The sequence below is a fragment of the Ovis aries genome, chromosome 20, assembly GCF_016772045.2.
Source record: "Ovis aries strain OAR_USU_Benz2616 breed Rambouillet chromosome 20, ARS-UI_Ramb_v3.0, whole genome shotgun sequence".
Lineage (NCBI taxonomy): Eukaryota > Metazoa > Chordata > Mammalia > Artiodactyla > Bovidae > Ovis > Ovis aries.
The window spans coordinates 4,273,876-4,300,634 of record NC_056073.1 but is presented as its reverse complement, the minus strand read 5'-3'; the positions used below and the strand labels follow the sequence as shown (position 1 = coordinate 4,300,634).

The 26,759-nt window shown below is 39.1% G+C and overlaps 1 protein-coding gene across 1 annotated transcript in view; it reads right to left on the bottom strand.

Moving 5' to 3' along the window:
- Positions 1–26,759, bottom strand: part of COL21A1 (collagen type XXI alpha 1 chain) — a 243,345-nt gene that overhangs the window by 138,581 nt on the left and 78,005 nt on the right. Inside the window, exons 2-3 of the mRNA XM_060403571.1 lie at positions 25,789–25,900; positions 16,999–17,550 (exon numbers count right to left, since the gene is read on the bottom strand). Of these exons, the coding sequence (XP_060259554.1) occupies positions 16,999–17,550; positions 25,789–25,876 (640 nt within the window). The 5' untranslated portion in view covers positions 25,877–25,900. The remainder of the gene's footprint in view (positions 1–16,998; positions 17,551–25,788; positions 25,901–26,759) is intronic.

Sequence of the window (26,759 nt, the reverse complement as noted above, 5' to 3'; positions counted from 1 at the left end):
CATAAAGTTTACAATCTAATAAGTTTTGACACATGTATATACCTGTGAAACCAACTCCACTGACAAAGCAATGAACATGTGCATCAGCCTCAAAAGTTTCCTTACGTTCCCTGCAATCTGTTCCTGACACCATTCACGATCCCAATCCCATCCGCATTCTCAGGCACCACTGATATGTCTTCTGTCACTACAAATAAGTTTGAATTTCATATAATTCTATAGCAATGGAAGCGTATTGTAAGTCCTCTTTCTTGTCTGGCTTCTTTCATGCAGCATGATTATTTTAGATCCACTCTGGCTATTGTTTCAGTAGTTCATTCTTTTTGGATGCTGATTAGTGTCCACTGTATGGATATATCACAATTATCTACACACTTGCTGATGGACATTTGTATCATTAATATTGGAAATAATGGAAATAAAATTAAGTTTTCATATAAATAGAATTAGATGTATCCCTGGGAAGGGAAGGGTATTTTCCTCTTGGATCAGAGGTTGCTGAGTTTTGAAGGACCTAATCTATCACATCCTTCTTCCTCTAGGAAGCTTAGCACTAACTGATGAGAAGATACAGAGACTGTGCAAGCAGAAGGTGCTGGTTAGGGATGTGAACCACTGAGTCTGATGAGACAGTGAACTCTAATTAACCACCCCTGCCTGGCAGCCCAGCAGGACTGATTCATTCCCCACCACCTGAGAAACAGGACTTGCCTCAAAGCTCACATAGGATCCACAGAGAAAATGGAGCTCCAGCTTCACAAACCTGTCCATCCAAAAAGAAAAAGCTAAAGGGACTTTGCCAACATGACCATCTACTTATCTCAGATGCCCTTATCTGAAGAAACATTTTCTCATCAGTGGTAAGCAGTGAAAGAAAGTGGAGAAAGTCAATCTACATACTCACTGCAGCATTGCTTTTAATTTGAAAGAATGAGAACTCCCCAAAAAACTTTGCCTGCACCTAGACAAAAGCCAACTTAAGTGAACTTTAAGCAGAGAAGTGACAAATTAGACTTCACTATTAAACCAACCTTACATTTCAAAATAACACATTTTCTGACAAATATTAATCTTTTACTACGTTACTAAATTAATTTCTTTTCATCTCTACTTAAAGTTGAAATTTCTTATCATTTAAAAACTCATTTTAATGTAAAATCAAGACAACTTATTAAAAGAAGAGATAGTCTAGCTGAAGCTCCTCCACATGAAAACACAAGAAGCGGGGAATAAATGTGGTAATAATGCTGTAGTCAGTCCAGTTCAGTTCAGTCGCTCAGTCATGTCTGACTCTTTGTGACCCCATGAACTGCAGCACGCCAGGCCTCCCTGTCCATCACCAACTCCCAGAGTTCACTCAGACTCATGTCCATCAAGTCGGTGATGCCATCCAACCATCTCATCCTCTATCGTCCCCTTCTCCTCCTGCCCCCAGTCCCTCCCAGCATCAGAGTCTTTCCAATGAGTCATCTCTTCGCATGAGGTGGCCAAAGTACTGGAGTTTCAGCTTTAGCATCAGACCTTCCAATGAACACCCAGGACTGATCTCCTTTAGAATGGACTGGTTGGATCTCCGTGCAGTTCATGGACTCTCAAGAGTCTTCTCCAACACCACAGTTCAAAACCATCAATTCTTCAGCGCTCAGCTTTCTTTACAGTCCAACTCTCACATCCATACATGACCACTGGAAAAACCATAGCTTTGACTAGACAGACCTTTGTTGGCAAAGTAATGTCTCTGCTTTTGAATATGCTATCTAGGTTGGTCATAACTTTGCTTCTAAAGAGTAAGCATCTTTTAATTTCATGGCTGCAATCACCATCTGCAGTGATTTTGGAGCCCCCCCAAAAAACGTCTGACACTGTTTCCACTGTTTCCCCATCTATTTCCCATGAAGTGATGGGACCAGATGCCATGATCTTCATTTTCTGAATGTTGAGCTTTAAGCCAACTTTTTCACTCTCCTCTTTCACTTTCATCAAGAAGCTTTTAATTCCTCTTCACTTTCTGCCGTAAGGGTGGTGTCATCTGCATATCTGAGGTTATTGATATTTCAGCAATCTTGATTCCAGCTTGTGCTTCTTCCAGCCCAACATTTCTCATGATGTACTCTGCATAGAAGTTAAATAAGCAGGGTGACAATATACAGCCTTGATGTACTCCTTTTCCTATTTGGAACCAGTGTGTTGTTCCATGTCCAGTTCTAACTGTTGCTTCCTGACCTGCATATAGGTTTCTCAAGAGGCAGGTCAGGTGGTCTGTATTCCCATCTCTTTCAGAATTGTCCACAGTATATTGTGATCCACACAGTCAAAGGCTTTGGCATAGTCAATAAAGCAGAAATAGATGTTTTTCTGGAATTCTCCTGCTTTTTTGATGATCCAGCAAATGTTGACAATTTGATCTCCGGTTCCTCTGCCTTTTATAAAACTAGCTTGAACATCTGGAAGTTCACGGTTCACATATTGCTGAAGCCTGGCTTGGAGAATTTAGAGCATTACTTTAGGCTGTATTATATAACTGAACTCATAAATCAATAAATTAAATTCTTCCTGCCATTATGATGCAAGATTTGTTCCTGGCAGGGGGCAGGGTAATACAGAACAACGCGAAGCCTCATTTGAAATGCATTTGATTTAAAACTGCAAAAGAAAGAACTTTATTTGAAAAGAAAATGTGTTAAACATTATATCATAGGAATATTCCTATTTGAATTGCTCTTTTGATTTGTTTTACCAAACAGAAGTTATAAGATATTAGACAAAGAGCTCCAACTGAAGATCAGAATCTGAGGTTTAGACCAAAGCCTTCCTCTTAACCTCTCATGAGCCTCTGGCTTCTCATCTGTGAAGTGAGAATAATGCTCTCCTTCACAGGGCTTGTCTGATGATCAGATGCATTGATGTATATGGAAATGCTTCATAACTTCAAAATAGCATGCAAGTGCGGGGAATAAAGCAAGTACTGTGTTCATCCTTTTTCTATAATCAAGTCTTTTGCACTGTATTCTAATAATCTCCAGGATTGTACAGGAAACAGTGTGGCATGGTACGTGAAATCAAAAATGTCTATCAGTAATCACAATATAGCCATGGTTTCATTAATATCTAGCACATCTCATTAGTGATCATGCATGCTCAGCCGTGAACAGCTCTTTGCAACCATACAGACTGAAGCCTGCCAGGCTCCTCTGTTCATGGGATTTTCCAGCAAGAACACTGCAGTGGGTTGCCATGCCCTCCTCCAGGGGATCTTCCCAACCCAGGGATCTAACCCATGTCTACTATGTCTCCTGCATTGCAGGCAGATTGTTTACCACTTGAGCCATCAGGGAAGCCCTCTCATTAGGAAAAATGTATTTAAATAATTACATTTTATTTTTCTTTAGGCCTTCAATTTTTCAAGTGTAAAGTAAACGTAAAATTTATCATTTTGACTGGTTTTAAGTGTAAATTCACTACCATTAAGTATATTCAAATGTTGTATAACCACCACCACTATTCAGGGAACCAGAAAGGAAAACAAGGAAAAACCACTAAAGCAGAAAAGCTTCAATTTTCAGAAATAGAAACTTTGTACCCATTGGACAATAACTCCTCACTTCTCTCTTCTCAGCCCCCGCTATCCTCATATTTTCTTGAAGGAATAATCTTTCTTCCCTATTTGCTCACCTACAAGAACAATAAAATATCCTCATTCACAGGAATCGAAAAGTAAAATGTAGCTAAAATGCTCAAATACAGTTTGCAAGTTTGCATACACTGGCTATGAGAAACAGGTAAAAGAAAGTTTCCATACATAAAAACCTACTTTGATTGACAACCAACAATTTTTCCAAAACCTTCCAGGGAAATAAAGGTAAATAACTAACTACTCTATAGTGTCCTAAAAAGATGTATGTATAAGCATAGAACCAATTTCCACTGGAAATTGGAAATAAAAATTGGAACTTGGAAGTTATTTTAAGGACCAAGAAAATCAAATGCTAACAAAATCAGTCAGAGGATAATACTCACGACAGGTAAGTTGAACAATCTAGATAAAGCAAGTTAGTTTGAAGAAGTACATTTAGGAGCAAGGACAAAAAAAGAAAAAGAACTCAAGATCTAAGTTTGCAAGTGCAGGAAACTAAACAGTTGTTAATTTTAGCCCAATATGTTCAGAGAGTATTCAGGAAAGGAATGCTTTCTGGAACAATAGATCATTCCAACTTATATACAAGCAACTTATGCAGCTCAATTCCAGAAAAATAAACGACCCAATCAAAAAATGGGCCAAAGAACTAAATAGACATTTCTCTAAAGAAGACATACGGATGGCTAACAAACACATGAAAAGATGCTCAACATCACTCATTATCAGAGAAATGCAAATCAAAACCACAATGAGGTACCACTTCACACCAGTCAGAATGTCTGCGATCCAAAAATCTGCAAGCAATAAATGCTGGAGAGGGTGTGGAGAAAAGGGAACCCTCCTACACTGTTGGTGGGAATGCAAACTAGTACAGCCATTATGGAGAACAGTGTGGAGATTCCTTAAAAAATTGCAAATAGAACTACCTTATGACCCAGCAATCCCACCACTGGGCATACACACCAAGGAAACCAGAATGGAAAGAGACACATGTACCCCAATGTTCATCGCAGCACTGCTTATAATAGCCAGGACATGGAACAACCCAGATGTCCATCAGCAGATGAATGGATAAGAAAGCTGTGGTACATATACACAATGGAGTATTACTCAGCCGTTAAAAAGAATTCATTTGAATCAGTTCTGATGAGATGGATGAAACTGGAGCCGATTATACAGAGTGAAGTAAGCCAGAAAGAAAAACACCAATACAGTATACTAACACATATATATGGAATTTAGGAAGTGGCAATAACAACCCTGTATGCAAGACAGGAAAAAAGACACAGATGTGTATAACGGGCTTTTGGACTCAGAGGGAGAGGGAGAGGGTGGGATGATTTGGGAGAATGGCATTCTAACATGTATACTATCATGTAAGAATCGAATCGCCAGTCTATGTCTGATGCAGGATACAGCATGCTTGGGGCTAGTGCATGGGGATGACCCAGGGAGATGTTATGGGGAGGGAGGTGGGAGGGGGGGTTCATGTTTGGGAACTCATGTAAGAATTAAAGATTTTAAATTTTAAAAAATAAAAAAAATAAACACTAGGGTGCAGTAAAAATTGCTTTCTGTTAAATCTAACGGATAAGTAGTATAAGTAATTCAGTCTTATCAGGGTCATAAAAACATGTTCTATTTAAAATCCTACCATAGTCAGGAACAGAAAAACTGTCCATCTTTTGAGTCTGACCAGGACAATTAGATATGTCCAGCTACTCCTTTCTATGTGTGCATGTCTGACTCTTGGTGACCCCATGGACTATAGCCTGCCAGACTCCTCTGTCCATTTGATCTTCCTGGCAAAAATAGAAGAAGGGGTTGTCATTTCCTCCTTCAGGGTATCTTCTCAACCCCGGGATCAAACCTGTGTCTCCAGTGTCTCCTGAATTGGCAGACATATTCTCTACTGCTGAGCCACAGGACCGGAAAAGGTCAGTTTTCATTCCAATCCCAAAGAAAAGCAATACCAAAGGATGCTCAAACTACTGCACAATTGCATTCATCTCACACGCTAGCAAAGTAATGCTCAAAAATTCTCCAAGCCAGGCTTTAACAGTTCATGAACCAAGAAATTCCAGATGTTTAAGCTGGATTTAGAAAAGACAAAGGAACCAGAGATCAAATGGCCAACATCCAATGGATCACCAAAAAAGCAAGAGAGTTCCAGAAAAACATCAGCTTCTGCTTTATTGACTATGCCAAAGCCTTTGTTTGGATCACAACAAACTGTGGAAAATTCTTGAAGAGATGGGAATGCCAGACGACCTGACCTGCCTCCTGATAAATCTGTATGCCGGTCAGGAAGCAACAATTAGAACTGGACATGGAACTGGTCCCAAATCAATAAAGGAGTATGTCAAGGTTGTATATTGTCACCCTGTTTATTTCACTTCTATGCAGAGTACATCATGAGAAATGCTGGACTGGAAGAAGCACAAGCTGGAATCAAGATTGCCGGGAGAAATATCAATAACTTCAGATACACAGATAACACCACCCTTATGGCAGAAAGCAAAGAGGAATTAAAGAGACTCTTGATGAAAGTGAAAGAGGAGAGTGAAAACATTTGCTTAAAACTCAACATTCAGAAAACGAAGATCATGGCATCCAGTCCCATCACTTCATGGTAAACAGATGGGGAAACAGTGACAGACATTATTTTCAGTTCAGTTCAGTTCAGTCACTCAGTCGTCTCCAATTCTTTGTGACCCCATGAATCGCAGCACACCAGGCCTCCCTGTCCATCACCAACTCCCGGAGTTCACTCAGACTCACGTCCATCGAGTCCGTGATGCCATCCAGCCATCTCATCCTCTGTCATCCCCTTCTCCTCCTGCCCCCAATCCCTCCCAGCATCAGAGTCTTTCCAATGAGTCAACACTTCGCATGAGGTGGCCAAAGTACTGGAGCTTCAGCTTTAGCATCATTCCTTCCAAAGAAATCCCAGGGCTGATCTCCTTCAGAATGGACTGGTTGGATCTCCATGCAGTCCAAGGGACTCTCAAGAATCTTCTCCAACACCACAGTTCAAAAGCATCAATTCTTTGGCACTCATCCTTCTTCACAGTCCAACTCTCACATCCATACATGACCACAGGAAAACCATAGCCTTGACTAGACGGACCTTAGTCGGCAAAGCAATGTCTCTGCTTTTGAATATGCTATCTAGGTTGGTCATAACTTTTCTTCCAAGGAGCAAGTGTCTTTTAATTTCATGGCTGCAATCACCATCTGAAGTGATTTTGGAGCCCAAAAAAATAAAGTCTGACACTATTTCCACTGTTTCCCATCTATTTCCCATGAAGTGATGGGACAGGATGCCATGATCTTCGTTTTCTGAATGTTGAGCTTTAGGCCAACTTTTTCACTCTCCACTTTCACTTTCATCAAGAGGCTTTTTAGTTCCTCATATCATGAATTCCTTATTACCAAATTCAGACTCAAACTGAAGAAAGTAGGGAAAACCACTAGACCATTCAAGTATGACCTAAATCAAATCCCTTATGATTATACGGTGGAAGTGAGAAATAGATTTAAGGGCCTAGATCTGATAGATAGAGTGCCTGATGAACTATGGACTGAGGTTTGTGACATTGTACAGGAGACAGGGATCAAGACCATCCCCATGGACAAGAAATGAAAAAAAAGCAAAATGGCTGTCTGGGGAGGCCTTACAAGTAGCTGTGAAAAGAAGAGAGGTGAAAAGCAAAGGAGAAAAGGAAAGACTTTATTTTAGGGGGCTCCAAAATCAGATGGTGATTGCAGAATGAAATTAAAAGATGCTTGCTCCTTGGGAGGAGAGCTATGACCAACATAGACAGCATATTAAAAAGCAGAGACATTACTTTGCCGATTAAGGTCTGTCTAGTCAAAGCTATGGTTTTTCCAGTAGTCATGTATGGATGTGAGAGTTGGACTATAAAGAAAGCTGGGCACTGAAAAATTTATGCTTTTAAACTGTGCTGTTGGAGAAGACTCTTAAGAGTCCCTTGGCCTGCAAGGAGATCCAACCAGTCCATCCTAAAGGAAATCACTCCTGAATATTCATTTGAGGGACTGATGCTGCAGGTGAAACTCCAATACTTTGGCCACCTGAGGTGAAGAACTGACTCATTGGAAAAGACACTGAGACCCTGATGCTGAAAAAGATTGAAGGCAGGAGGAGAAGGGGATGACAGAGGAGGAGATGGTTGGATAGCGTCACCGACTCAATGGACATGAGTTTGAGTAAGCTCCGGGAGTTGGTGATGGACAGGGGAGCCTGATGTGCTGCAATCCATGGGGCTGCAAAGAGTTTGACATGACTTAGTGACTGAACTGAACTGAGTCACCAGGGAAGCCAGATGTTAACAAGATGTGAGATTATCATACTAATTAATAACGAACACATTTTTCCAGATCTCACCTAGCCCAGTTTATAAGTGCCTATTCAATCCAATTCTACTTGTTAGATTGTTTGTAAGCCACCCCTCTGCAGAAGTCACATATTTTATTGATAACTGGGGAATCTTATATGGAGATTTGCAGTCAGAGACTGAAAGCAATTTTACTGATCCAGATCCAATAGTCCAGTAAAATATAGTCGTCTATGATGCCCCTGTGTACAACTCAGATCTATGCAAGCCAGCTCCTTTAAACGTTCCTGAATTGAACTTGCCCTTAATGGTAAGGCAAATGTGAGTATAGGTGTCACTGACACACATCCCTCAATGACATTCAGTGACAAATAATTAGCCTTTCTGAATGTCTGTTATATCATCAGGGGCTTCAGTATCATGTAATGTACAAGTCATAGAAAAGGTGCCACATCCACCATGGTTTCAGTTTCAATTTAGTACTAAGACTGTAATAACTTAGACTCCATCTCATCATATTGGAAATACAATAAAATAGCAATAGCAAATCCTAAATAAATTATCCAAGAAGTCCATTTACCAAAGCCCAGATTCACAAAATTTATTTTCTCATCACTGATTAAATGATCTCATCCTTTTAACCAGCAAGCAATCCCACTGTCTTGAAATATAGATTGATTTAAAGTCAAGAGTACTTCATCAGAGGAAGATGTCTGCCCAACACATGACTGACAGACAGCGGGACATAGTAAGCATAGATTTTTATAAGACTCCTTTCAGTGGTGAGTCAACAGAACCAATAAACTCCAATTAGCCTTAAGTACAACTTGTGTGCAACCCAGAAAAGTAAAAATCTTTTTCACCAGTGAGTAGTCTCACTAACAGAGAATGTGTTATTTTTCAACAATAAGAAAAATATAAGGAATGGAAATCCATCCTTGGCTTAGAAAATAAAGGGTAATTACAAAAGTAACTCATCTGGTTTTGTCAGTTTTCATTTTAAAAGCATTGATTACGTGATGACATGTTAAGCTATTCCTTTCTCTGATTGAATACTAGAGATGGAGAAAGGTAGTGCATTTTACCTTTAGGCAAATCCAGACAATAGTCTGTATCCCATTCCTATAACTCATTGTTTACTCCTTTTTTTCATTTTTAACTTAAATGAGAAGAACTTTTGTTAAATATTACAGTTATGCATCATTTTAACATGCTAACTCTTTTGTTTATTTAGCAGACATCCAGACATCTTAACATGCCTGTCTGTTGCTCTAGCCTCTAGCATGCTGATAATAATGTGCGTACAATGTAGTTTCTTTGCTCTCACACTGATAGGGCTGACCTCTGTGACCAACAGGAAAGACACTGGTGTCCTCCTCGCTCTCTTGGATGACTCACTCTGGGAGAAGCCAGTCGCATGTTGCAGGGATGTTCAAACAGCTCCTTGGAGATGTTTACCTGCCCAGGACCTGAGACCTCCTGCCAACAACAGCACCAACTCGCCAACCTTGTGAGTGAGTCACCTTAGAAGCAGACCTCCAGCCCCAGTCAAGCCTTCAGCTGACTGCTGCGCCAACTGATGTCTTGACTGCATTCCTTGAGAGAACCTGAGTCAGGATCACCCAGCCCAGCTTTGCCCATGTCCCTGATCCACAGAAACTGTATGAGATAATAAATGTTATTATTATTTAATCCAAATACAAGATAAAATGAACGAAACAAAATGAAAATAAGGCCTCTGTTACCAAAGCTGGAGTCAGCCAATTAGCCTAAGATCATATTTAGAATGAGTGATATTGACCAAGTCAAGAACCAAATTCAGATCTGGTTCTGACTCCATAGATTGGGCTAGACCATCATATATATTCACATGGCCTCAGGTTTATAGAAAGAACTATCAAGTGCTTTACTTTAATATACATTGCATTGTGCTTAGTGAATTTTTTAAACTTTTTTGTAAGATACAACCTACATTCAGTAAAATGCCTTGATCTACTCTATGAATTATGCTATGATGTACTTAGCCATTTTCCTGTGAGCAGTCATTTGAGTTGTTTTCAGTTTGGGGCTTCTTTAAATAAAGCTGCTATGAACATTATTGAATAGTCTTTTGGTGAACATATGAACTTATTTCTCACAGCTACATATTAAGTAGAACTGCTGTTTCATAAGGTAGCAGTATTCTTTGCCCTGATATATAATGTCAAAGACTTTTTCAAAGTGATTGTATAATGTCACTCCTATGGGCATGCCAATGGTCATTTTAAAGGATGTTATAATAATAAAATATGTCATTAAGTGATATGTATTATATAAATAACATTTTAGAGAGAGAGAAAGAATGGGAGAGTGAGCTACTTATATAAGCTTTAAACATTCCTGAGAAAATTATTCTGAATATTTTCTATTTATTTCTTTGCTAGAAATAATGAACTGAACATACTCAGCTGCATTTAAATCCAATCATAAACCCTGAGAGCAAGGTCTGTGTGCTATAATTTGAATATTTTCTGAATCATACCATACCATAGTCATCTTACATTTTCAAATTTAATACTCATCATTGGTTTTCACATGAAATATAAACATATCATATTTCTTTATTAGAAACATAGCTCTATTCTAATTAAATGAATGGAAAATCCATATTTTTGCATATACTACAAGGCCTTGACAATGTAGGTTGTCACCAATTCAGATTAGATTTAAATTCTTTTAATCTACAGATAGAAAACAAAATGATTCCCCTGACTATTCAATGAGGTTTCATGAAATGTTACCCCTCATCAAATCCCATCTGCCAGATTCACCCCACCTCTGACCTCTCATTTTCCTGTGCCCCATCTCTGTGGTTAGGAATTCAAGCACATATGTACCAATAGTGGAGAGGCAGAGGGAAGGAAATGAGCTCCATGTGAGAGCAGAGAGATTAACCACATGCTTGTTATGAAATCACGTAATCATGAAATCCTATCTCCAAAAGCAACTCAGTTGCCCTGGCCATGGCTCCTGATATGTGTATCTTTACCTTTTGTGGCTTCCATTGAAATGTAAGTTAAACAGAGTAGGGGAGAGGAGTATACCAGGCTGTTATTAGTATTATGCCTTGAATTAGATAATCAAATTATCCAGCAATCTGCAAGCAAAGAGTCATCCAAAATGTGAATAATTTCAACAAGAGAAAAAGAAATTAAGAAGTCCTGAATATCATTCCAAATTAAAGTACACCATGGTGGAAAGCACTGAACGGAAAAAAAGCCCCAGTGCTTTTTGGGATGAAAGACACCAAAGTTCCACTTAGGGAAGCCAGCTCTCTTTCTCGCTCCCCTCTCACCTCTCTAAGAACATATGGCTACATTTACACAGCTAATTGCCTTCTGACTTCTGGTCCCTCTTGAGGCCCCACCATATACTCTTTTAAGAAACAGATACAGTTCCTGCTTCATCCAAGAATCACGATGGTGGAAAAAGGAATGGTAAGAATACACAGGCGGTCTCCAGGTCCTGCTCTTTGAACTGTCTTCTGTGCACAGGTGAGTTCAGCTCACCTGAATCAAAATATAGGTCCTGAAACTAAGTCCTTCAAACCACAAGCTATTGGAAGCCCTTGTAGATACTTAAGGTTGGTACTTTCCAAAGCACAAGAAGAAATCACTTTCTTTTCTCTCCTCATTCTATTGCATCAAGGCCATGCTTGGCTGACTCACGAAAACGACAGAAGAATGATGTCAGCAAGATAGCAGAATAGAAAGTCACGACAACCATTCCCTAACTGAAATGCTGATTTAACAATGATATATGGGCCAAAATACCTTTATGAACACTCCATATTCAAGTCAGGAAGTTGAAGTTCCCCAGATGAGCACAAAAATAAGAATAACATCTTAAAGTAGGCAATAAGAGTGATTTCACCCTGGCACATCAGTTCCCTCTCCAGGATGACACAAATAAGTGCCAAGAGAGATGCCCTTGCTTATAATGACTCCCCAGTGAGGAAGAAAGAAAAATGGAGCATGCATCTAATGCTCCAGCTTTCAGAGAGACTGGAGAGACGGAGAGACTGGAGAGATGGAGAGACTGGTTTCTGTCTTGACTCATTTGCAGCACTGATGGAACCAGAATCAATTGAATGCCTGGGGACTACAGAGAACAAATAAGAGTGTGACGGTGGCTTGTTGTGACATGGCTCTGCATGGTCAGGAGAAGACACATGACTTGAAGCTTCTCCCTCAGGAAGAGAAAAGAGTGGAGATGTATTCAGCATCCCAGCTTTTCAAAGGGCTGCCTGAGGGAATGATATTGGTCCCACCTGACTAATGATGCTGACAAGGAGCCAGCACTCCTGGACACCTAGTGGCCACTAAGAACAAGGAAAGGGGGGAATTTGTAAAACTAGAGGACTTGAAGTGTTACAGGAAGATACCAAATGGAGTGAAAGATTATGAGTTTCTGAAAAAGAAACCTGTCTCACTAATTAACAAATTGCTTACACAGTCCCAAAGAAATCATATCCCTCCAAAAATGGTTTCAAAATCTCTAGCCAGGTAGATTGCTGAGGGACTTCCACTGGGCAAAGCCTGTTGGTAAAGACTGGGGAAAGTGATTGCTTTTTCAAATGTGTAAATCTCAACACAAAACTATGAGATATATGACTCAATCAAAGGAACATAATAACTCTCCAGATACTGACCCTGAAGAAAGAGAGGTATGTTATCTGACAAAAAAAAACTGCCAACCGAAAATAACATACCCGGCAAACCTGTCATTCAAAATAGAAAGAAAAATAAATAGTTTTCTAGATTAAGAAAAAGCTCATCACCACTAGGGCTGCCTAACAAGAAATACTAGGGAGGCCCTTCAAACTGAAAGGATATTAAGCAGCAACACAAAAGCACTGGAAAGAATAAAATTTGCTGGTAAAGGTAAATATAGAGACATATTCAGAATACTGTAACACTGTAACAGTGGTATTTAAATCACTTTTAATTCTGATATAGAAAACTGTGAAAATATATTAATGGATACAGAGTATAAGATGATATAATTTGTGGCATCATTAAAAAGTGAAAAGGGGGCAGAAAAAATGAAAAATAGAGTTTTGAAGTTATTAAAATAGATTGCTATAACTATATGATGTTTTCTATATCAGAGGAAACTAGCGTGCTACAGTCCATAGGGTTGAAAAGAGTCAGAAATGACTGAGTAGGCATGCTTGCGTTACATAGTAACCCCAAACAAACTACCTATAGAAAATATACAAAAGTAAATTAAAAAGGAATTTGCATGTCACTACAAAAATCAATAAAACAAAAAAGAATCAATCCCTATCAGTAGTTATTCAGATGTGAATTAATTAAAATCCCCAATAAAAGGCATACAGTAGCTAAATGGATTTTAAAAAATAAGATTCATGCTGTCTATAAGAAATTTACTTTAGAATTAAGGACACACATAGGATAAAAGTAAAGGGATAAAGGGATGGAAAAAAGATACTCCATACAAAAGTTTACCAAAAGAGAACGAAAACGGTGACAAAATGGACTTTAAAATCTCTCAAAAGAGACAAGGAAGGACATTAAGTGGAAGTGAAAGTGAAGTCACTCAGTTGTGTCCGACTTTTTGCGACCTCATGGACGGTAACCTACCAGGCTCCGCAGTCCATGGGATTTTCCAGGCAAGAATACTGGAGTGGGCTGCCATTTCCTTCTCCAGGGGATCTTCCCAACCCAGGGATCAAACCTGGGTCTCCTGCATTGCAGACAGACACTTTACCGTCTGAGCCACTAGGGAAGCATATATATAAAATAAAAATTGGTTAATTTGCCAGTGAAACATATGAATTATAAATATATATGCAATCAACATTACAGCACCCAAACATATGAGGCTAACATTGACAAAACTGAAAGGGTAGACAGCAACCCAGTAACAGTAAGGGATTTCAATGTTCCAGTTTTAATAATGAATAGAATATTCAGACAGAAGGTCAACAAAACAAAAGAACCTGAACAACACTCTAGGCCAAGTGCATCTAATAGGCATATATAGAATACACTGCCTACCCTCATCATGGCCACAGCAGCAGAATACACATTCTTCTCAAGCACAGATGAAAGTCTCCAGGATAGGTAACATGTTAGGTTAACAATAAATAAATAAATAAGCCTTAACAAATTTAAGAAGATTGAAATCATACCAGGTATATTTTCCAACCACAACTGAATGATACTAAAATAATTTTATTATTTTATTTTATTAATATTTTTATTAATATGCAAGGAAGAAAACTGGAAAATTCACAAATATGTGGAAATTAATACACTCTTGAACAATCCTTAAGTCAAATAAGGATTTGACTTATTCGACAGAAGATATCTTGATACAAACAAACCATAAAATACTACATACCAAAACATATGGGATGCAGCAAAAGCAGTACTGAGGAGGACATTCATAGCAATAAAAATAATAAAGATCTCAAATAAACAACCTACCTTTACAAGGCAAAAGAACTAAAAAAGGACAAACTAAGCCCAAGTTGAAAGAAATACTCTCCAATATATAAAGAAATCATTTTTCCATCACTTTTAGGTGGTCTTGAAATAAGGAACATATTGAACAATACACCTTCAAGGAAATAGCAGATTCATGAATATGAAATAATCTATAGGGGAACAAAGAGTTGGATAATATTTTGTTCATCCTGGATCAAGAACAGTAGAATATAAAAGGGAACAACCCTATATGCTAAACACCTCAAAATAGAAGTTAACTATTTGTCAAAGAAAAGGTGAGTTAGTCAAATAATCTAACATATATAATGCTAATTATATAACAAATATATATAATTTGAGGCTGCTGCAATACAGCAGTGCATTAATTTAGTGCATTAATCACAATGCATAATACAGTATGAAATGTCAAGTGCAAAAAAACTCATATCTTCCACAAGTACAACTTCAAATGTACATTTTAAAAGATGTCTATTGTACAGTGAATATGTGAACTGAATAGACACAGACATTACTTACATTCTTTTTCTGAGTGTGGATGAAGAAATATTTGGCAAGATTTCAAATCTGATTTTTTTTTAACAGATCAGACATTTTAGCTGAAAGAAGCTTTACCCCTTTACACACAGCTACTCTTTCATGTGTATTTTTAAAAATTTAAATACAGAGAATGCATTTATGAAAATACAGATCTTCAGGAAAAGTCTATGAAGCAAATACTAAACAGACATATTTAATCAAATTTATATTTTAGGATTAAAATGAATGGTAAGTGTAATTTTACCATGGAAAGTCTATTTTAATAATGAAGTATACCTAACTTCAAAGTGAAAGATTTCTAACTAATCCAACAACACATTAAAAACCTAAATTCCTTTGACCTGTTCAACACAATAAAAGTCAACACAGTTTTGCTGTTACAGAATCATGAAAAGAATAACTGTACTGAGCATTTGTATTTACTTATTAGTACCTTTTTTAAAAGTTTTATTATAGAAAATACTTAATTTTCTATGCTCTTTGTTTTGAAGTGGTTTCTTAAAATATTAGTAGATAATCTAAAAACTTTGAAGTATTTTTCTCTACCACAGTCCCCTCAAATACAAAAAAAAAATAAACAAATTGTTTCTAAGTCACAATCATGTAGAAATTTTTCTATCAAAAGTGAACCAAACAATTTTTAGATTTTTTGTAAGTAAACTGGGAAAAAACATTTCGATTTGCATGAATATGATTTTGGGTAGATGGCACATTAAATGCCTATAATATTAAAAATAAGTGATATGAATAAACTATTCTCCCCCCAAATAACATGAACACAAGTATGTCTGTACTCTAAAAGGTTTAGTATTTACCAAAATCTGGAACTTTCCCATATTTTACGGGATGATGTAAACTTAATTAACTCCAGTATTTTATGGAATGATGTAAACATAATTAATAGACTAGCAAGCACTATATTTTCAAAGGTTTCCTCATTGCTGGTGGGAGTTTGTTTTTCTCAAGTGAAGTTTTTAAGACTCTTCAAAAGTTTTAAAAATGTTAGTAATTTGATATTTGTTTTCTGTTTTCTTTAATTCCCATTCACAATTAGGTACTGGAATATTCAGTTATTTGTATTAGAAAAACTTAGGAATAAACCAACTATACAAAAATGGAGAAAATTTAAATAAATAATCTTAAAAGATTATATGCTGTAATATTAATAGAGTAAAATCATACTTATAGTAATATAGAATAAATAATATGGAAAGAGAGTATGAAATTATTTATACAATATTGTCCTTATTTAGGCAGTCTTCCCTAAGAAGACTATTAGGGAAGTCTTCCCAAGTGGCTCAGACAATAAAGAATTCACTTGCAATGCAGGAGACTTGGGTTCGATCCTTGGATTGGGAAGATCCCCTGGAGAAGGTAATGGCTACCCACTCCAATATTCTTGCCTGGAGAATCCCATGGATAGAGGAGCTTGGCAGGCTACAGTCCATGGGGTCACAAAGAGTCAGACACGACTGAGAGACTAAGGGCACACACACACACACACATACACACACACACACACCACATCCTTATTTAGGCACATGAATAAACTCTCAAACACTCTGAAATCAAAAAAGACTAGAATGAAAAAGGCAGAAACCTTGCTAACAGGAGTGATATAATAATATATGATTTACATATATTTTCATTCTTTATGTATCTTAACTTTCTATGACCTCCAGAATAAACACATTGTATCTGAAAGGAAAACACACACAAAAATCACAAAATCTTATATCCTCCAACTGCAGATTTTACAAGAAAGCAATTGTTCCCCAAAACAAAATTTATCCAGAATAACTCTAACACAGAAACATGTGCTCACTTCAGTTCTGACTTAACTCATCTGACATTGAATATAACCATCTCCCCCACTGCAAATGAACAGGTTATAAAAAACTGTAGAAACTGTCATTCTTGCTTGTTTCCACATTATATTAAGGCTTACCTTCACAAAGTTTCTGCTTCATCACCTCCCTTATTTTGGATATTGCAATGTAGTCTTCCACATAAAACACATAGGTGGATGAAGGCTTGTTGGCAATAGCTCTAAGTTCTGCCTCTTCTGTTTCTGACCCAACACCAATGGCAAATAACGTTATTCTACTGTCTCTTGCTGCTTCTGCAGCATTCTTGACTTCATCTTGGGATTTACCATCCGTAAGAACTACTGCTATCTTGGTCAGAAATCGTGAGGATTTGGCAAAAAGGTAATCAAGGGCAAACTGGATGGCCTTTCCAGTCCGTGTGTTTCCTCCCAAGTAATGTATTGACTCCATGGCTGCCATCAAGCTCTCTCCCGACTCATGGCTCCCCAGGGGGAGCTCCAGGACAGGGTAGTCACTGTACTGGACCACTCCAACCTGAATAAACTTCGGTCCTATGTCAAAGTTCTTGGTGATATTGACAAGCCACTTTTTCACTATTTCAAAGTTTTCTGGGCCAACGCTGTAAGAGCCATCCAAGATGAAAACTAAATCTGTCGGAGCAGTACGACAACCTAAGTGAGAAAGAAAATCATCAGAGTACATGTGTTACAGAAAGAACAAAAAGAGGAAGGTTTCAAATACATGAATTTTTAATTAACCAGATTGGGGAATCCTTTCACAATGTATATGTATATAAAGTCATCACAGTGTATACCTTATATATCGTACAATTTTATATATCAATTATATTGAATACCTCAATAAAACTGAAAATTTTTAAAGTAAAAGATACAGTAAGCAGTTCATAAGAGTTTTGTGAAGATTAATATGACACACTGTTTAACTTATGAAAATTCTTTATAAATGAGGGCTATGATTTTTGTTGATATTTTTGAATTATCTTAAGGATTAATGAATGAATCAGCTTTAAAATCAGACATTAAAAAATGGGTGCTTGCATTGTTGGTGGGAATGTAAATCGATAGAGCCCACTACGGAGAATAGTATGGAGATTCCTTGAAAAACTAGGAATGAAACTGCCATATAACCCAACAATCACCCTATTGGGCATATACTCAGAGGAAACCATAACTGAAAAAGACACATGTACCCCAGTGTTCATTGCGGCACTGTTTCCAATAGCTAGGACATGGAAACAACCTAGATGTCCATTGACAGATGAATGGATAAAGAAGTTGTCATACATATACACAATGGAACATTACTCAGTCATGTAAAGGAACACACTTGAGTTAGTCCTGATGAGCTGGATGAACCTGGAGCCTATTATACACAGCGAAGTCAGAAGGAGAAAAACAAATGCATATAAATGGGATCTGGACGACCCAGTTTGCAGGGCAGCATTGACGGCAGACCTGGAGGGCTTCCCTGGAGGCTCAGGCAGCAAAGATCTGACTTCAGTGCTGGAGACCTTGGTTTGTTCCCTGGGTTGGCAGGATCCCTTGGAGAAGGGAAAGGCTACCCACTCCAGTGTCCTTGCCTGCAGAATCCCATGCACAGAGGAGCCTGGCAGGCCAGTCCATGGAGTCGCAAAGAGTCGGACACTACTGAGCGACTTGCACTTTCATTTTCAGTGCAGACACGGACATAGAGGACAGACTTGTAGACACAGTAGAGGAAGGAAAGGGTGGGACAGATTGAGAGGATAGCATCAGAACATATGTACATTTACAATTTGTGTACATTTATATTTACAATTACCATGTGTCAAACAGACAACCAGTGGGAATTTGCTGTATGATGCAGGGAGCTCAAACCCGGTGACCTATGACAACCTAGAGGGCTGGGATGGGATGGGAGTTGGCAGAGAGGTTCAAGAGGGAGGGGTAACATGCATACCTATGACTGACTCATGTGAACGTACGGCAGAAACCGACACAAGATTGTAAAGCAATTATCCTCCAATTAAAATAAAAAAAAAATCTTTTTTTAAATGATAGATAAAAAAACAAAAAAAATGGATGCTGCATATGAATATGACATCTAGATATCTCTTTGTAGGGGCAGGTATTGTTATAAAGCAACGTTTTATTCTATTTCTCCAGAGAATAAATGAAACCACAAAATATTTTAATAAATAAATGCATCATTTTCAGCTATACACTAACATCATTATCAATGAAATATGTTTAGTTAAATGCCAATCTGAAATATTTGTAAAAATACATATAAACCAATGAATGGGGAAAGGAACTAAGAACAAACTTTCTGCCAACTTCAGGACTCACCTAGCCAGCAAAGGCACACACATTCTTGACACAGTTGAGAAAATTTATATGAGCCAAGATCATGAAAGCAGCCATCTGTGTACTACATACAGAATGAACGTGTAAAGGTCTGATCACTCATCTTCAGCCACTTATGTAGTAAAACATTCCTCATGTGAAGTGAGTCAAGTGCAAAGAGGTAAAGCCATTCCTCTCTCCATAAAAATAAAGACTTATTAAGATACCAGGAAGCATGTGAAATCAGCACATCTTTGAGTTCTATCAAGAAAAAAGACTATCTGTGGTACAAGTTATACCCAGATGTACACACGTGAAAAGAACAAAAAACAAAAGCTTTCTTAACTCTCTTTTCCACAGTATACAACACGCTTTTAACCCTATTTCATTCTTTCAGTGTGTTTATAGGGAATACCTGCTCTCTAGGGACTGACTGGCTTCAAACACACCTGAGATATCTCTAAAAGCTCCCAGCCTAGTAAGACAGACAACGAGCTAGCTAGAGAAACGAAAAGAATTATGAGAACATATAGGAGGAGGTGGCAACCTAACTGTGGAAAGTCAGGGGTGGTTCTGTGGGAAAGCAGACAGGCAACCTGAGATCAGAAAGCAGCTTTATCTAGGTCAAGAGGAGGACATTCTACTCAGAAGGAAAGCAAGGGCAAAGTTCAGGAGGTGAGAGACAGACCCAGCCCTGTAGACACATTGGTTTGTCCCGGTGATTCTGTGGTCAACAGAGAGTACAGGGTGGAAGAGCCGCACTTGCTGCCTGCTTCTCTAACTTTTGCAGTTAAGGCAGCAAAAATACTATTGCTTATGGCCCACAGGACAAGGATGCCATGCCCTTGGAAACGATGGTTTGGAAGAGGAGGAAGTGAGTCATGATAGTGAGATACAAATTTTAAGTCGTGTGATTTTACTCAGATGAGGTGGTGTCGCCATGCAGAGGGGTGTGAAGGACACTCTTTCAGCAACCTCTGTCATGGGGACTGTCGCCAGACTTCAGGGCAGGTACTGCAGAAACAGGATTCTGCCCAGAGACAAATTGTCCAAGGCAAGGGAACTCAGCTCTCCTGCTATCTTTGGAAGGTGGATGAGGATGACAGGGTTACGCTTTTATTGGTGTTTTGAGGGAGAGACAGGACAGGAAGGCTGTGTTTGCTGGCTCTTCGAGGTCGCCCTTCTCTGATGCTCTGGAGCGCGTTGTGCCTGGAACTGTGAGTGTTTGTGTATCACTTGATTCAGTGATCATAAACTTGTACAGGGTTATTCTTGGCCATTTCTACTCCAGTCCAGAGCCATGGGGCCTATATTTCATATCTGCAAGATTACCCAAGAGGACAGACACAAAAGCAAGTGCTGCCATTTATAAACCACAGATGAAAGAGCACTCTGAGAGATCCCCTTGTAAGAGAGGCTGGATCACCAGAGTCACAGGAAAGGAATTCATTGAAGACAAAAGTGTTGGTGTTAGTTGCTTAGTCACGTCTGACTCTTTGCGATCCCATGGACTGTAGCCCCACCCCGCCCCAGGCTCCTCTGTCCATGGAATTCTTCAGGCAAGAATACTGGAGTGGGTTGCTGTTTCCTTCTCCAGGGGACCTTCCTGACCCAGGGATTGAGCCCAGGTTTCCTGCATAGCAGGCAGATTCTTTACCATCTGAGCCCCCAGGGAAGCCCACTGAAGATGAAAAGCTGGGTTCAAATATGAGCTGCAGCTCTAACCAGATGTATGACACTGTGCAAAGCCCATGCCATTTATGAATTTCTTTTCCCACTCAAAAAACAAAGGATGTCCACCTCATGGAATGCTTGGGTGGAGTGAACTATGAAAGTGTTCTGCAAACATTAAATGTTATTGTTTTAATAAATTTTAAGTCAAGTTGAATCAAGTTGCCAAACCTGTTTTCTACTGTTAGAGGAACACTAATTCATTTATAAAGAGAGTTTATATTTATGAGTTTTAAAATATGAATATAAACCCACTTTTTAAAAATTTTTATTTATTTTAATTGGAGGACAATCACTTCACAACACTGTGGTGGCCCCTACCACACATTGACACAAATCAGCTATGGGAGCACATGCACCTCCCCGCTAACCTGGACCCCTCCCACCACCCTCCCCACCCCATCCCTCTGGGTTGTCCCAAGGCACCGGCTGTGAGTGCCCTGCTTCAGGCATCCAACTTGCACTGATCATCTGTTTCACATATGGTAATATACATGTTTCAATGCTTTTCTCTCATATCATCCCACCCTCGCCTTCTCCCAGATAATCCAATAGTCTGTTCTCTACATCTGTGACTTTTGGCTCCATTGCATATAGGATCATTGTCACTGTCTTTCTTAATCCCATATATATGTGTTAATATACTGTATTGGTGTTTCTCTTTCCCACTTATTTCACTCTCTATAATAGGCTCCAGTTTCATCCACTTCATTAGAACTGACTCAAATGTGTTCTTTTTTATAGCTGAGTAATATTCCATTGTGTATATGTACCACAACTTCTTTATACATTCATCTGCAGCCAGACATCTAGGTTGCTTCCATGTCCTAGTTACTGTAAACAGTGCTGCAATGAATGTTGGAGTATATGTGTCTCTTTCAACTCTGGTTTCCTCAGTGTGTATGCTAGGATGTCTGTAAAAGATGACCTGGATAGCAGAACTACAATTAGCAGCATTTGGGACTTCCCTAGTGGTGAAATGGTTAAGACTCCACCTCCCACTGCAGGGGAGCAGATTCAGTCTCTTGTCAGGGAACTAAGATCCCACATGCCCCAAGGTTCGGTCAACAAACAAACAAAATCCAGCTTTCCTTCTCCCATGCAAGCTTTCCTAAAGGCAATCAGAAAAGAGTCAACACACTGAGCTGTCACTCAGTTCAGTTCAGTTCATTTCAGTCACTCAGTCGTGTCCAACTCTTTGTGACCCCATGAATCCTAGCACGCCAGGCCTCCCTGTCCATCGCCATCTCCCGGAGTTCACTCAGATTCATGTCCATTGAGTCAGTGATGCCATCCAGCCATCTCATCCTCTGTCATCCCCTTCTCCTCCTGCCCCCAATCCCTCCCAGCATCGGAGTCTTTTCCAATGAGTCAACACTTCACATGAGGTGGCCAAAGTACTGGAGCTTCAGCTTTAGCATCATTCCTTCCAAAGAAATCCCAGGGTTGATCTCCTTCAGAATGGACTGGTTGGATCTCCTTGCAGTCCGAGGGACTCTCGACTCTTCTCCAACACCACAGTTCAAAAGCATCAATTCTTCAGCACTCAGCTTTCTTCACAGTCCAACTCTCACATCCATACATGACCACAGGAAAAACCATAGCCTTGACTAGATGAACCTTAGTCAGCAAAGTAATGTCTCTGCTTTTGAACATACTATCTAGGTTGGTCATAACTTTTCTTCCAAGGAGTAAGCATCTTTTAATTTCATGGCTGCAATCACCATCTGCAGTGATTTTGGAGCCCCCAAAAAATAAAGTTTGACACTGTTTCCACTGTTTCCCCATCTATTTCCCATGAAGTGATGGGACCAGATGCCATGATCTTCATTTTCTGAATGTTGAGCTCTAAGCCAACTTTTTCACTCTCCTCTTTCACTTTCATCAAGAGGCTTTTGAGTTCCTCTTCACTTTCTGCCATAAGGGTGGTGTCATCTGCACATCTGAGGTTATTGATATTTCTCCTGGAAATCTTGATTCCAGCTTGTGTTTCTTCCAGTCCAGCGTTTCATGATGTACTCTGCATATAGGTTAAATAAGCAGGGTGACAATATACAGCCTTGACGTACTCCTTTTCCTATTTGGAACCAGTCTGTTGTTCCATGTCCAGTTCTAACTGTTGCTTCTTGACCTGCATATAGATTTCTCAAGAGGTAGGTTAGGTGGTCTGGTATTCCCATCTCTTTCAGAATTTTCCACAGTTGATTGTGACCCACAAGGTCAAAGGCTTTGGCATAGTCAATAAAGCAGAAATAGATGTTTTTCTGGAACTCGCTTGCTTCTTCCATGATCCAGCGGATGTTGGCAATTTGATCTCTGGTTCCTTTCCCTTTTCTAAAACCAGCTTGAACATCAGGAAGTTCACGGTTCACGTATTGCTGAAGCCTGGCTTGGAGAATTTGGAGCAGGGCTTTACTAGCATGTGAGATGAGTGCAATTGTGTGGTAGTTTGAGCATTCTTTGGCATTGCCTTTCTTTGGAATTGCAATGACCTTTTCCAGTCCTGTGGCCACTGCTGAGTTTTCCAAATTTGCTGGCATATTGAGTGCAGCACTTTCACAGCATCATATTTCAGGATTTGAAATAGCTCAACTGGAATTCCATCACCTCGACTAGCTTTGTTCATAGTGATGCTTTCTAAGGCCCACTTGACTTTACATTCCAAAATGTCTGGCTCTAGATTAGTGATCACATCATCATGATTATCTGGGTCATGAAGATCTTTTTTGTACAGTTCTTCTGTGTATTCTTGCCACCTCTTCTTAATATCTTCTGCTTCTGTTAGGTCCATACCATTTCTGTCCTTTATCAAGCCCATCTTTGCATGAAGTGTTCCCTTGGTATCTCTAATTTTCTTGAAGAGATCTCTAGTCTTTCCCATTCTGTTCTTTTCCTCTATTTCTTTGCACTGATCACTGAAGAAGGCTTTCTTATCTCTTCTTGCTATTCTCTGGAACTCTGCATTGAGATGCTTATATCTTTCCTTTTCTCCTTTGCTTTTCGCTTCTCTTCTTTTCACAGCTATTTGTAAGGCCTCCCCAGACAGCCATTTTGCTTTTTTGCACTTCTTTTCCATGCGGATGGTCTTGATCCCTGTCTCCTGTACAATGTCACAAACCTCATTCCATAGTTCATCAGGCACTCTATCTATCAGATCTAGTCCCTTAAATCTATTTCTCACTTCCGCTGTATAATCATAAGGGATTTGATTTAGGTCATACCAGAATGATATAGTGGTTTTCCATACTTTCTTCAATTTGGGTCTGAATTTGGTAATAAGGAGTTCATGATTTGAGCCACATTCAGCTCCTGGTCTTGTTTTTGTTGAGTGTATAGAGCTTCTCCATCTTTGGCTGTAAAAATATAATCAATCTGATTTCGGTATTGACCATCTGGTGATGTCCATGTGTAGAGACTTCTCTTGTGTTGTTGGCAGAGGATGTTTGCTATTACCAGTGCATTTTCTTGGAAAAACTCTATTAGTCTTTGCCCTGCTTCATTCTGTATTCCAAGGTCAAATTTGCCTGTTACTCCAGGTGTTTCTTGACTTCCTACTTTTGCATTCCAGTCCCCTATAATGAAAAGGACATCTTTTTTGGGTGTTAGTTCTAAAAGGCCTTGTAGGTCTTCATAAAACTGTTCAACTTCAGCTTCTTCAGCATTACTGGTTGGGGCATAGACTTGGATTACTGTGATATTGAATGGTTTGCCTTGGAGACGAACAGAGATCATTCTGTTGTTTTTGAGATTGCATCCAAGTACTGCATTTCAGACTCTTTTGTTGACCATGATGGCTACTCCATTTCTTCTATGGGATTCCTGCCCGCAGTAGTAGATATAATGGTCATCTGAGTTAAATTCACCCATTCCAGTCCATTTTAGTTCGCTGATTCCTAGAATGTCGACGTTCACTCTTGCCATCTCTTGTTTGACCACTTCCAATTTGCCTTGATTCATGGACCTGACATTCCAGGTTCCTATGCAATATTGCTCTTTATATCATCGGATCTTGCTTCTATCACCAGTCACATCCACAACTGGATATTGTTTTTGCCTTGGCTCCATCCCTTCATTCTTTCTGGAGTTATTTGTCCACTGATCTCCAGTAGCATATTGGGCACTTAATCCCATGAACGGAGAAGCCCAGTAGGCTGCAGTCCATGGGGTCGAGAAGAGTCAGACACCACTGAGCGACTTCACTTTCACTTCTCACCTTCATGCCTTGAAGAAGGAAATGGCAACCCACTCCAGTGTTCTTGCCTGGAGAATCCCAGGGATGGGGGAGCCTGGTGGGCTGCCATCTCTGGGGTCGCACAGAGTCGGACACGACTGAAGCGACTTAGCAGCAGCAACAGCAGCAATGACCTGGGGAGTTCCTCTTTTGGTATCCTATCATTTTGCCTTTTCATATTGTTCATGGGGTTCTCAAGGCAAGAATACTGAAGTGACTTGCCATTTCCTTCTCCAGTGGAAGAAGGGAATTTATATGCCTATGTTATTTACATAGATTATCTTGTTATCTCTATGAGATAAGTTCACAGGATGGTCCTGATAATCAATCCTGTGAGTAGGTACTTTACCTACATATCATGAAGATTATATAAGTGACTCAACAATGGTGGGTTAATATTACCACAGAATTTTCTTAAAATGACTTCTGATAGCTTTTCCTCCCAGTTAACGTGTAACATAGCAATTCACTTATTTCAGGCAATCACAGCATCAAAGACAGTAAGAATAAGATCCTTAAAGCCAATACTTAGGCTCCTTCTATTTCATTCCCCAATCAATGTGTTGATTAAAAAAAAAAAAGACAATGCTGATAATTCTTACTTGATCTTATTTCCCCATCTTCAGCTAACACAGAATTCTGAAGAAGCAGGACCGAAATTATCCAAAGAAATGTAGTATGGTGGGCCATGTTTCTGTTTTTGCTTTAGGACTCCTAAAAAAGAAATAAAGAGGCGGAAAGAAAGAAAGAAAGTTAAAGAAAGTTAAATATATTAGAAAAATAAAGACAAATACCTAACAATCATAAGTTTGAATTTGGAAACTATAATATTAGTTAAAGCCCAGTTAATTTTTTACTAATCTTGGAATTAACTTATGTGTCCAAATAGCCACATTTTATCTATATTAATGAAAGGCAATAAATCAGAGCTAAGGAAGAACATGATAAATTTTTTAATTCATAATCATCTTGGGAAAGCAAAAACTTCTCTAAAACTTTATGCTTTGCTCAAAATACTTACTAGAATCCCCTCTTTTAACACAGCCTGTAGAGCCCTATCATCTTCTTTCTATTATCTCAGGGGCAACACATCAGTCAGTTCGGTTCAGTTCAGTCGCTCAGTCATGTCCAACTCTTTTCGACCCCATGAACCGCAGCACACCAGGCCTCCCTGTCCATCATCAATTCCCAGAGCTCACCCAAACTCATGTCCATTGAGTCTGTGATGCTATCCAGCCATCTCATCCTCTGTCGTCCCCTTCTCCTCCTGCCCCCAATCCCTCCCAGAATCAGGGTCTTTTCCAATGAGTCAGCTCTTCATATCAGGTGGCCCAAGTATTGGAGCTTCAGCTTCAGCATCAGTCCTTCCAATGAACACCCAGGAGATCTCCTTTAGAATGAACTGGTTGGATCTCCTTGCAGTCCAAGGGACTCTCAAGGGCAACACATACCCTTCTTTTAAATGTGGATTTGCATTTAAGAAACACGCAAAGGGAATCTGGATTTTAAACAAAAGTCTATATGATAAAACTGAGTGATGGGATTTCATTTTTTTAATGGCTGTAATAATTAT